This window comes from Lycorma delicatula, chromosome 5 (genome assembly GCF_047948215.1).
Source record: "Lycorma delicatula isolate Av1 chromosome 5, ASM4794821v1, whole genome shotgun sequence".
NCBI classification, from domain to species: domain Eukaryota; kingdom Metazoa; phylum Arthropoda; class Insecta; order Hemiptera; family Fulgoridae; genus Lycorma; species Lycorma delicatula.
This window is the reverse complement of record NC_134459.1, coordinates 107,916,367-107,930,666: the sequence shown is the minus strand read 5'-3', so window position 1 is coordinate 107,930,666 and position 14,300 is coordinate 107,916,367. Positions and strand designations below refer to the sequence as shown.

General features: G+C 30.0%; 1 protein-coding gene across 1 annotated transcript in view; it reads right to left on the bottom strand.

Moving 5' to 3' along the window:
- Positions 1-14,300, bottom strand: part of Ser (protein serrate) — a 404,147-nt gene that overhangs the window by 147,256 nt on the left and 242,591 nt on the right. Inside the window, exon 3 of the mRNA XM_075366833.1 lies at positions 6,480-6,534. Within this exon, the coding sequence (XP_075222948.1) occupies positions 6,480-6,534 (55 nt within the window). The remainder of the gene's footprint in view (positions 1-6,479; positions 6,535-14,300) is intronic.

Below are 14,300 nucleotides of genomic sequence, written 5' to 3'. Positions count from 1 at the left end.
TTCTGCCTGTAAAATGGTGATTATTTAACAATCTAAATGGCCATTTATTTTTAATTTTAAGTAAAATTGTTATAAACAGTTTTTGAGTGTAATTAGCATTCTTTCAGAAATTGATAAATTAAGTGCATAATTTTATGCTTATAAATTTGTTTTAACACAAAATGAATTTCTTTTAATTTTTAAAAAACCTAAACATCTTTACTTTCTTACCCTGAAAACACTCACTAAACCTCTATAATCAAAGTTTTTACTAACTTTAATTCAATACATTTTGTTTGAGAGAAAAGTTTCAAAATCAAATATTATTTTACAGCTTTGTTTCTAGAGGTATGTTAATTTATTAATGAATATAATTTCACAAAGATTTTGTTATTAAATACATAACAAGTAAAATACATTTCCCTTTATTGTTAGGTAATGAAATTGACGTATACTCGTAAAGATATAATTAAAATTATATATTGACCAAAGTAAATGATATATAGCAGAAATAAGATCGCATAAAAGTATACGATAATAAAAATATGTATTTTTGTTAACACATTTTGTTTTAGTTTAGAATTCATCTTGATTTAAGACTTCTAGGCCTTTTTCGCGGTAGGAATATACTTTCGATCATTTTCAGCCTTTTTTATCTACCGTGTTTTATTCCAAATTCATAAAAAAAAGTTAAATCAATAAATCTTAAGGAAGTTTTTGCAACGTAAATTTGTTTTAATGTACGCGTATCTTAAACACTACAATTAATCTAATAATGTTTTATCTAGAAGCCCTAACCTTCTATTGATGTAAACGAGTTTTGTGTTATGATACTACATATGTATATTTTGGTAAAAAAAAAAAAAAAATTGAAAATATTGATGAGAGATTTCTTTTGAAAAGTTTAATGGGGATTCAACCTTTACTGATAGAAAATAAAATGTTTAAAGAGTATGACAAGAACAACTAGGGTAAAATTAATCGTAGAATAAATGAAAAAAATGGATCTTCGCAATTGGCGAAAATCCATATCAAAAAAGCTTTTATCTTATTTTTTAATTTTTTTTATTTTCCATCAATTTTTTTATCTATATTGTGAACAGAAACGTCTATTTATCTTATAAATTCATTATTTTAACAAATTCATCATTTTATTAGATTAATTTTCCTATTAAAAATTATTTTAACAGCAATAAAAACAATAAAATTTATTAAATTTACCAACGATATTAGTGCAACATTTTGTAGCTAATCTTTCATCAAAACCCTGCAAATAAATGGTTTTAATCTTTTTTCAATTATAAAAGCAGGTTCAGAAAATAATGCCATATTTTATGATAGAAAAAAATATTACTTAGGCTTGTGCGAGGATTACCTGGCTTCACAGTACATATAGTACCTTGCGAAACCAGATATTGCAGGTTCAAAAACTAATAATAAGTAAACAAATAGTTAAGGAATTTTAGTGAGCCGATCAACCAAATCGGGAGACAACGAAATCCTGTAAAAAAAAATCTGTATTTTTTTACAGGTATTTTTTTATATAGGACGATTCCTATACATGAGTTACTTTATGAATAAGAAATCTAAGAGCACCAAATCACCTACAATAATGGCAGGTTATTATTAGGTTTTGTTTTTCAGAATAATAACACGACTAATGGCACAAGTAAAAGAAAAATGTAATATAATTCATTCAGAATACGACTTCACATTATACCTATTTCTACGTTATCTGCGTACTACGTATGTTATTCATTCCTGTTATTATATTTTACGTGTCTCATATTCTGCTTAAATTTTTACAATAATAATGAAAATAAAAACCCAAACAGAATTATACATATTATCCGCGTTATAACAAAGACCTAATATGCCATGTAACATAACAAAAAAAGAAAAAATGTAAACAAGAATTGATTAACATGTTTCAATATATGTTACTAAAATTACACACTTTTACATAAACAATTTTTTTTTTTGACTTCATTTATTTAATAAGAGATTTTCCTTAATTTTTTTTTTTGTATTAATTCAAAATGAATAATTAAAAACACCTTATAACGTAGGAAAAACTACTATGTTGAACAAATAAAATCAAACTTCTTTTGAAAACATTTTACAAAAATATTTGTTATATTTTACTTAAATAAAATTTTTTTTAAATAGATACGTTTAATATTAACGTGTAGTATTTTATTTCTGAAACATTACTTCAAAACCTTGAAGGAAAACTAAAGAGAAGTACCTCTTTTTGACTACTTTTTAAACCAATTTGGCTTTTTATGCGACGCGTAAAAAATCTTCAAAAGTTGTTCGATTACCTATTTAATAAACAATATTTTCTCAATACCTCCTCATTCAATTCGAATATTTTTGGATTACCAGTTTATCAGTTTCAAAATAATAACTGGTACCATTTTGATAAACTGAGAAAAAATATGTAAATATTTAAAAATTAATGATTAACCGGCAAAATTAATAATATTGATAAAATAGTATTTGTAAAAACAAATTCAAATAAAATTACTGTCATATTAGCTGCTGAAACTGCTAAAAGGTAGAAAGTGCTACGTATAATAGCCACATCTGAACTGTAATCTAGCCTTTGTAACAACTGTTGTGAACTGCTATTCAAAAGGAAAAGCGGTGGTAAATCATTTTTGTGTTAAAATTATGAACCCAAATCGCATGAATTATTTAATTAAATTTTTATTTCAAGACATCATTTCATCCTCGTTATATAATTATTTTTTATTACTATAAGCTTTTTTAATTAAGCTTATCAAAACAAAGATCTCTTTTTTAATTTATTGAAAATAACCTTTATTTGAAAAAAAAAAACTGCTGAAAATCGGAAAACTGTAGATTAAAAAACTCCTAAACTGTGTAAGAAAGATGAAAAAAGAGCGATAAATAAAAGATTATAATAGAGAATGATATTTTTAAAATTAGGGGCCATAAGTAAAGAAGGTATTTTTTTTATGAAAAGTTTAAAAAAATGAAATTAAACCTCTACTAGTTAATGTAAAAGTGATAAGAAAATAAAACAAGACTTTTAAAGATACTTCACCACTATTATGAAACAATGTATTATTAATACATATTAATGGAGATTTTTCAAAAATGAAATTAACCTCTGTTGGTTAACACAAAAGTGATACAGAATAAAACAAGATTTTTAAAGACATTTCACCACTATCATGAAACGAGCTATTAACCTTAAAACCCCAGACGTTGTTGGTTCGCGGGGCCCCCTTGGGTTCACCCTAACAAGTATGCGACACAATTTTTTTCTGGTCATGGTGCCTTCATCGAATTGGTCTGGTGGATTCAGGTGTGTGTCCAGTGGATTCAGATTGTGGACAGTTGACGCATACCATGTAATTTACAAACGCGCAAAAAAAAAACTTTTGCGCTCGTGGACTTGTCGGCTCGAAATTATCGGGACATTAGATCTCGTTAGAATTAGAAAAACTGGGCCGATTGGGTAATCGTTGAAAATTTCATCGGGTACCTTGCAAGAGAACGGATTGCCGAGAGAATTTAGGGTTCCGCCTCTCATTTCTGTGTCTTGGTTTTGTTGTTCTTGTTACGGTTTGATGTTTTTAAAGTGTTCTGATTATTTGTTTTTATTTTTAAGTTTAGTTTTATTTCTTATTTTGTGTTATGTTATGGCTGCGTGTTGAACTCAACTTCTAACCTATCGGGTAGGTAGTTGTGGTTTTAGTTTCAGTTCCTTCATGTCACACTCAGTCTTGTTAAAGACTCGACACCGATGTGTTTTGTTTTAAACAGTTCATTTCCTAGTAGTACATCGACGGAAATATCATACGTGGTATTCGCATCGGTGACATCCTGACTGAGGCAAGAACAAGGCTGAGAGATGCCTTTTGCCGGGCTTCTAAAGATGTCCTCCAATAAAGTCCATAAGAGCTAGGTACGGAGGTGGTGGTGTGGCGACCGAAACTGTCACACGGAGGGTCTCTTCCCCTATGGAGTCAAGATGCCGTCAAATATATACGGCACTAGTAAAAAATTTGAGTTTATAGAACTTCCTATGTATATTTATCGTATGAACTTCTTTATATTTATTATATATTTTTTAATTTTTATAAATTGTAATTAATTTTAAAATAAATGTTTGATGTAGTATAAGTTAGGCTAAATAAGTCGATAAATCATCATGAAATACGTAAAAATCATAATTCAAATTCTTATAGTAGAATTTTAAAAGCAAATACGTTTTTTAAAAGCAGAAAAAATAAATCGTTGTATATGTATGTGCGCGCGCGAGAGCGAGCACTGGCATATATACGTATAAGTGTGTGGGTAAAATTTATATATTTGGATGTTCGCATGGTTGAATACAAATAAGGACGTGCTACACAAAAAAAAAAAAAATATAAAAATAATGTTGGCAACTGTTTAGTATATAGTTTTTCCAGCTTAACAACAAATTCATACATTAATTTAAAATACATTTAAATTAACTAATTGAATAACCTATCACAATTTTTCTTTTAAATTATCTAATACAGAATTAGTTACTTTTTTAAATTTTTAATCCAACAATAAATTCTTTGTTTTTTAATAATATAGTTAATACAACCGAGACGATGAGAAAGCAGTGTTTTGGTGCAGTAAAAATAAGAAAAAACTAATAAAAAAGAGTAGAATTCCACGGCAAGAGATTTCTTTACCCACCCTTTATCATTAGCAGGACGGGTTGTATCTATTGTCCAGCTTGATTTAGATCCCATAGAAACAAATACCTTTAATGAACATATGTATAGCAAGCCATCCCCCAATACATTCCAATAGTGAAACCCGACTATATTTTCAGTATTTTAGTAAACAATATTGAAGATAATTTTTTTTTTTTTTTAATTCTGATAATTGGATAATAAACAGAAGATTTTATCGAAAAGAATGTACCAATAAAAAAGTATATAATATAGAAAAATACGACGTATTTACCCTTACAAAATAAAATTTTACCTTAAAAAAATTAAAATATGTGATTATTATAAAAATAGTAAAAAAAAAATCTAAGTTATAGAAACTATGTTTCTTGTAACGACAGTGATAATAAATTCAAATTTTTATTTTAAATTTAAAAAACCTCCTACAGCATAACATGTGTTGACCTTTATTACTATGATTCTTTGTTAACATAAATTTTCATATTTGACAATTTTACGTTTTAGAAAAAATTATAAAATAATTAGTATTCTAGTAATATTACAGGATACACATAATAAAGAGATTAGGAAAATAATTACTTAGAGAAATCACTAAAGAAAAAATAAATAATATTTTAATATTAACACCATTTTAAATTAATAATAACTAATAATTTTAATTTATGTAAAAATCAAAGGAAATTGAAGAGTTCTGAAATAATAAATCATTTAAAAAAAAATTAAAATCATAATCATTTAAAATCCTCAGATGAAATGTAGCTTAAAACTTCACAACGATTTATGTGTCTTTATACTTAAGTGTCTGTAGATTGCATGAAATGAATTGCAGTGGAACTTATTAGTCAGACTATGTATATGTAATCTTTCGTAAAACGTTTGCGTAAAAACAAGAAAAAAAATTGTAACTACATAATTTTTGTGATAAATTTTTAAAATTTCAGCCATATTTCGAATTTTAACCAGTCGACTTGAACAAATGAGGTTTCAAAATAAAAAGTATAACATTTAATCAAAATGATAAGCATTTATATATATATATAAAAATCTGGAAAAGTAATATTTACAAAATTATTAATGATTATACAATTTAATTGGCCGCCATTTTGTAGATTTCATTGGTCAAACCTATTTATTTTGTATAAATAAGTACTGGTATATGTACACCAGTTTCATTAAAATATCTGAATTCATTCTTAAGATGAACATTTTTATTAAAAAAAAACAAAAACAAAAAGTGGCAACAGAAGGAAAATGAAGCGTGTTAGGGACATGAACTTTTTTTGTTTATTTAATGTCCTGAATCAGCCCCTTAAATTTGGTATAGTTTCCAGAATATCCTCTGTATATGCGTTTGTATTACAATATACAATAATAATAATAGTTGTACCACGAAGAGGTATACGCTTTTGATTTAGTATCACTCTAAATTATTTAATTAATCTGAAATTGAAAAATGTGATCGGAATTAAATTTTGTTTAATAGAAATATATATATAAAATACAAAAAAAGTATAGTAAAGCTACTATATGTATAAAAAAAAGAAAAAAGTATCAATGAAGAGATGGGATGAATAAACAGTAAGGCATGAAGTATTTCTTATTAAAATAGTATCAAAATGACAGCACATAATTATAAGTAAATTAATCTTCTTTAATGGATGATTAATTTTAATACAGAAATTCTTCATTTTTTAAATAAATTTTGGGTTAAGGAAGACCCCGCCTATACAAGATTATACATGACCAAAATTATAAAAAAATTTAAATGACTGTATCTAATAATAAAATATTTACCTGGTGTGGTGTAGTTTACTAGATCTAAAGCTTGAAGTATTAGCGTGAACGATCTCTGAAATAAAGAAGAAAAACATTATAAGGATAAACTAATGAATAAAAAAGAATAATTAAATACTAGAAAGACTATATTATTTTATTAGAATTATTAAAAAATAGATCACTCATTTAAGAAAAGTAAAATCCTTATATAATTCGACTAATATTAAATACAAAGGTAAGGTATTAATATTAAAGAAAAGTAAGTATTAATATACAGCTGCATTTTTATTTTAGAAAATAAATATTTTCTTTGTTTATTTAAAGAAAAAAAATTGAAGTCATATTCTATTTAAATGATAAAAAAGAGAAGAAAAAAGATTTAGCAGTGGTAAATAATCTCTCTTAGTCATTCCTATGAAAATGGATAATGATCATGAAGATTTTTCAGCAACAAATATCTAATTCCATAACTATATTGAATTATACGTAAAACTGAACAGTTCTACTTTCCTAGTTTCTATTTTAATGACAAGAAAATAAACTTGCGTCGATTTTTTCTTCTTTATTGTTTTCAATAGTTCCGTGAAAACACTTTTATTTTTCTTACTATCGAAATAAATAACATTATCATTAACCTATTAAAATTATGAAAAGAAGGAATACATTAGGAATCGCTGTTCTACGGACGTCTTACTTCCCAGCGGAATGGAAGGTCGCAGGTGGTGATGATCTTGAAACCAGGGAAACCAACACAGGAATTTCTTCTTATAGACCGATTAGCCTATTACCGGTCTTATCTAAATTGTTTGAGAAGCTACTACTGCACAAGCTTCGGCCAGTGTTGGAGAGTAAGGGGATAATTCCGGATCACCAGTTTGGGTTCAGGTGTGGCCATTCCACAATCGAACAATCCCATAGAGTCATCAGTGGGTGTCTGGAGGAAAGGAGATTCTGCTCGACGGTTTTCTTAGACATCCAATAGGCCTTTGATAAGGTATGGATACCTAGCTCCTTTACAAGCTAAAGCTACAACTTCCTCAACTCTACTTCCTAGTCTTGCGGAACAATCTTGAGGGGCGTTTCGCTCAGATGAAATGTAATGACCAGTTTTCAAGATTCTTTGAGACTGTGTCGGATGTCTCTCAGGGCTTTGTGCTGGGCCCTGTGTCGTATTCCATATTCCCTGCGGACACTCCGGCCCTGGATGATTGCATCGTCGGAAGTGTCACGTGAGGATGATCGCAAGGTGCAGGGAACTTCATCGGCTGCTACGGAGGAATTCAGACCTCACGTTATCCAACAAGATCTTAATTTATAAGGATATCCTGCGCCCAATCTGGACGTACGGTGTAGAAATGTGGGGAACATCTAGTACTAGTAATGTGGTAAATATACGATTCCAGAACAAAGTAGCGAGGGTAACTGCCGAAGCGCCATGGCTCATGCGGAATGATGAGATGCACGATTATCTGGAGCTCCCGGCGGTTCGTGAGATTGCACGGCAGCACAGTATCAAACACCTGCAGAGGCTTGAGAATCATGTAAACCACTTTGCAATTAATCTATTCGATAACAGCAGGGGCGTCCGATGGTTGAGACGTGTCCATATACTCGACCTAGGATCTTTGTAACAGTTTGGAATCTAACACTCTCAAGTTTAGTGGTGTCGTATCTAGTTTCTTTGTTACTTCTCTTTCTTTCTATTCTTGTTTTTTCTTTATATTCTTTGTCATTAATGTTTGTTCTTGTGGATTATATGGTGCTGAAATTAATGCTTTGTGATTTATGAATAAGCTTGAAATTTCATATTGGACTTTAAGTTAACTATTAATATGTATTAATTATTTTGGGGGTTACTTAAGAACCCCTTATCACGTGCTTTTGTCAGGAAACATACTTATGGCTCCGCAGGAGAGCCGATTATAATTATAATTGTTATTGAGCAAAAAAAAAAAAAATTATGAAAAATTTCTCATTATGCAAAAACTGATCAAATCAATAATAAATTGTAAACCTTTATAAAAAATTAGAATATCCAGTCTAAGACAACTGTTGATAACAAGAAGAAAATGGATAAATTTAAGTTTAGGGAAGATGGTGTAAGAAACAGGGAAAGACAAATGTTTAGTTCTGTTATCAAAGAAACTGAATATATGTATTTTTCTAGACTAAAGTGATTTATGCAATTGAACAGTTTTTTTAAATCACAATAAAATCAGTTCTTCAGTTTTCCCCTAACTAGAAAAAATCAGCAATTTTTTAAGTGTGGGACAACAGTATTATTTTAAAACAGTATTATTATTTTAATTCCAGGTTCAAAATTTTAGCATGAAAGATTCGGATACAAATATTCCAGTTAAAAAAACCACACAGATAAAAGAATGGTATCATAAGGGATTACCTTAAAAAGTTATATTTATATGAAACAGAATTAATCCCGTATGAAAAATTTTATTTACGTCACCTTATATGAGGAATTATGTTTTGAGCTAGAGATGATCCCCGTCAAAGTTTCCATCATATTGCTGAATAAAGTAATTTTTATTACCGGAATAAAAATAATTTTAAAGCTAATTTCAAAATAGTTTTAGATATCATTGTGATGGACGTTAATTTAATAAATTAATCGGTAATAAATTTAGCAATTAATTAGGCGTATATTGTTAATTCAATTGTATATACAGTATAATCGTTTTCAAAATGAGGAAAATATTGTATTATTTTTACAGAAGAATTATATTTGATATAGTTAGTACATCAATAAGTATTAACCATTCACTGAATACATAATATACACTGTTCATTAACAGATTTGGCAAATAATCTGTTTTTATAACATCTCGGTTTTTTTAAAAAACTTAATCTTATTACACACAATAAACCTAATTTATAGCATTGATGGGGTTTTCTCGTTATCCTTTTTTAAACATTTGTAAAAAATGAGAGGGGATTCTCAATTCTATTTCATGTATTAGGAAGTAAACGCGTGATTACGTTAAAAACCGTCCTATTGTTTGATCATCATAAAATTAGTAATGAAGTTTAAATGATGATTTAAAATAACAAATTAACCAAAAATTAAAAATATAAGGAAAAAAATAAGGAAAAATTTATAATAAGGAAATATTTTCAATCGATTTATTACAATAAAATAACCAAATAGTTTATACATAAAATCATTTCCAAATTATAAAAAAAGAAGTTTTTATACGTTACAGGCATTCAGATTTGAAACCAAAATTAACAGAGTGATTTAAAAGAAAAAATAAATTTTTTCTTGTAAAACTTTTTTTTTTTACACTGTAAATATAAGATAATTATAACTTACTTAAAACAGAAATAAGATCTTTTTTAACCAATATTTATTAAAAATAAACACCACCTTTAAAATTTTGTACCCACAAAGAATTTTATACGTATAAATTTAAAAAGACTACAAACAAAGGTCTAACGACAACACATTATACTACAGCACCACAGGTAGTAAAGACAATGAATGGAATGCTGGTTGCCAGGATGGGCATTATAATAGAATTGAAGCGTGGCCGTTGAAATGCAATTATTTAGACTCGTTGAATAGAAAAAGAGGTAAGAGTCGGCCATTAGCTATATACTACAGCTAAGCTAAGCTAGTAAGGAGGCTGCCCTGTCGTTCTTACATGATTAATGCAGCCACAGTTCATTATTGTAAACATGGGTCCTATGATGTACTTTCTTGAGTACTGAATATTATGATTGTTGTATCCTAACATGGCAAACAAAATTCATTGCCTGTACAAAACGCTATATAATATACGAGTATATACGAATAATAACGTAGTATATTAGAAAAAAGTTCTTTATTACTGAATGTAAAAACATATTTAACCTATTATCTTTTAAGTTATTTAAAAAAATCTGATTTGGACACCACATGACTTCTTTGTACGTCTAAATTAATTACATAACACAATTTTCTGCTGCAATTCATTTAAACTTCTTTCTTTTGAAAGTGAGATACGATCCTCCAAATCTTTAATAAAGTGGATAGTTACACAATTTTATTGTGGTGGACAGAACATTGCATCACATTTTTTTGAGGTGTCCGTATCAGCGTTTTATATTAGTTTATATATTAATTTTGTTTCACGTCGCTCATTGAGATGTGTGGTGTAAGTGAGAACGTGTCGGATCCGTAACCATACACGCATCGGTTTGAATCCGACTTCATATAGACATATTTAATTTTTTTTCTTTTTTAATTTAAATATAGTGATTCATTAGTCATTATTAACCTCTGATTGTGAAAATGTTTGAATTAAAATGAAAAGTACATAATTTTTATTTCACTAATAACTTATGATTTTTTTTTCATATATTTTTTTTATTGTTATTGAATTATTGGGGTAAGTAAGGGGTGATGATGCGTCTCTTAAACCCTTTCTCACTGTAAAGTTAACCTCACCTTCACGAGAAGCAGACGCTCGGTGTACCCTGTTTATACTATAAAGACCGAACGACTCCGGTATAAGGAGTCCCCTCTTACCAAGTGCCAACGGCCTGACAAGGGGGGATGAGCGGGTAAGGATGGAGCAATCCCTTGTCCCAAGGATGAGAAATTGTCCCTAAAGTCGGAGGGGCCAATAACATGGTCAACGGCAGGGGGATGCAGAAGGCAACGGGAAGCCACTGCATTAATTATTCTGTATAGGATTCCCAATTAGTAACATGGCTGCGTCCAATTCAAAATTTTCCAGAGCTTCAATTCCCCCATTCGGATCTCCGCGGAGGGGGGAATGTCTTGGATAAAGCTGTAAAGAATAGACGTCGGAAAGAACTTAGAATAAGAACATGGAATATAAGAACACTTTTACAAGCTCGGAAGTTAAGATGGTGATGAGGAAATCAGAAATTGACATCTTAGGCATCTGCGAAACTAGATAGGCAGGAAACGGAGATTTTCGATCTGAAGATTTCAGAATTATTCACAGTGGCGGTGCCAGATCAGGAAGAAATGGAGTTGCAGCAGTTTTAAGAGGGAAATGGAAGAACAACGTTTTGAACACATACCACCGTAGTGACAGAGTAATCATGGTTACAATTAAAGCCCAACCTGTATTTTTGAGTATTATCGTAGTCTACTTACCTACAACTAATAGTAAGGACGAAGATGTAGAGAAAATATATGAACAGATAGATGATTTAATGAAGTTTGTTAAAGACAAGGATAATCTAATTATATTCGGTGATTTCAACGCATCAGTCTGTAAAACCACTAAACGAAAATGGATGGGCGAATTTGGATTAGGAAAGATGAATGCCAGAGGTGAAAGACTGCTAGATTTCTGTGAACAGTATGGATTGAATGTTACTTACACACTAACACTTGCTTAGAAATACCCAAAAGAAGAAGGTATACTTGGACAGTGCCAAAAGATGGCAGGAGATACCAGATAGACTATATTCTGGTTAAGGATAAGTATAAAAACCAAATAAAGTCTAGTCATTCGTACCCTAGATATGACATAGATACTGAACACGTCCTTGTGATAGCAAAGTGTGATATTAGATTTTGGAAATAAAAAAGAGCAAGCCAGCATAAATGGTGTGTAGGAAAACTCAAGAAAGAGGAAATAGTTAAGGAGCTGAAAATAATAACAGATGAGTTGATCAGCAGAGAAGAAGGATGGGAAGGAATAAAAAAACTATAACAGTAACGGCTAAGGAAATAATATGGCTGAACTGGTTAGAACCAAGGAAACCATGAATGACCAAAGAAATACTGGACGTCATTAAAGAGTGAAACAAGTTAAGAGGAAAAGACCTGGAGAAGTACAAAAGGATAAACAACATTATTACTCAAAAATGCAGACTGAAAAAAAAAAAAGCTGAAAGTAAGATAGAAACGAGGAGATTCAGAAAGACCTAGAAAGAAGAAAAACTGACAGGGCTTACTCCAGTATTAAATCAATGATGATAAAATGAACGAAAACAAATACGGTAAGAAATAAAAATGGGGATCTTCTCTTTGATTTAGATGATGTAGGTGACAGATGGAAAGAATATATTGAGGAGCTATATAAAGGAAAAAGTATTGTTAATAGTAGGGAATATCTGGAAGATGAAAATAGGGTGGATAAAGACATGATGGGACCACCTGTATCTAAGGAAGAATTTGTCAACGTCTTTAATAACCTGAGTAATGGCAAAGCGATAAGCACAGATAACATCTCGGTAGAAATATTAAAATAATTAGGAGAGTCAACAAAGGAGTGTTCGTATACGCTTAACAAACGTTGCTTTGAAGAGAAAACGATACCGCCACTAGATTTTATAAATAGCAAAACTGTAATAATTTTTAAAAAGGGAAATGCAATGGATTGCACCAATTACAGAACAATCTCTTTGTTATCCCACAATTCAAAGATAATGCTAAACATTGTTAAAAGCCGAATAAAAGGGAAAATTGATGAAAATTTGGGAGAAGATCAGTTTGAGAAATTCTGAGAAGGGAACTAGAGAGGCGATACTAGCGCTGAGAGTGTCATTAGAGAGAAGAATTAGGGTTAATAGGAAGACCTTTTTGACTTTTGTAGACTTAGAAAAAGCCTTTGACAAGGTATCTTGGGAATTGCTATTTCAAACAATGAGGGAAATAAAGCTCGACTGGACGGGTAGAAGATTAATTCTGAATCTGTAGAAAATGAAGAAAACAGAGATTGAGATCAACAGCTTAAAGAAAGAAGCCAAAATAAGAATGGGGGTTAAGCAAGGGTGCCCACTGTCACCGTTTTTATTTTATTTGTTTATTGAAAAAGCTATTGTAGAAATGAAGGAAAAAACAAAAGGAATCAGAATTAATGGAAAATCAATACATTGTGTCCGCTTTGCAGATGATATTGTGTTACTGGCGGAATCAGCAAGAGGAATGGAGATAAGGTTAGAAACACTATCTAAAGTACAAACAAAACTTAAACTGAAAGTTAATAAGGAGAAGACAAAGATTATGATTGTAGGAAAAACAAAGGAAGGTACAAAGGTTGATATTAAATTAGGCGGTACTGTTGTAGAGAAGGTTGACAGTTTTTGTTATTTGGGAAGCACCATCCCTAGCGATAATAAATGTGCCACAGAAGTAAAAAGAAGAATAGCGCTGGCAAAACGAGCTTTCCAGGATAAAAAGAATATACTGACCTGATAATCATATGAGTATGCAAATAGGTAAACAGTTCGCTAAAACTTATGTCTGGAAAGTTCTAACTTATGGGTGTGAAACATGGACGCTTGAGAAAGCAGAGAGAAGAAGACTGGAAGCAATGAAACTGTGGATTTGGAGGAGAATAACAAGAACAAGCTGGGTGGATAGGAAAAGAAATAAAGTGTTAGCAGAAGTGAGCGAGAGGAGGTCCTTGCTAAATATTATACGAAGTAGAGCGAAATTGATAGGATGTATAATACGATATGACCAATATATTCTTAACGAATATATTTGAGGGCAAGGTTTTGGATAAAAAACCTAGAGATAGACCCAGAGCAACCATCACCAATAATGTTAAAGAAATAATGGGCCTTGGTTCATATAATGACTTGAAGAGAGGCGGAGATGAGAGTGACGTGGCTAATTCGACAAGGCGTAGCCTTTAGTGAATGAATGATGATAATTGAATTATTTATTGTTAATTTTTTTTTACAATCATAGGTTAATAATTAATTATTAAAAAATCAATATATTTAAATTACAAAAAAAAAATATATATATATATTTGAAATCCCATTCGAACCGATGTGCCTTCCCTTTTTAGATACAAATACTTCATTAATTTTATTTGGCTATAACTTTGAAATCATTGAAAATAAGTA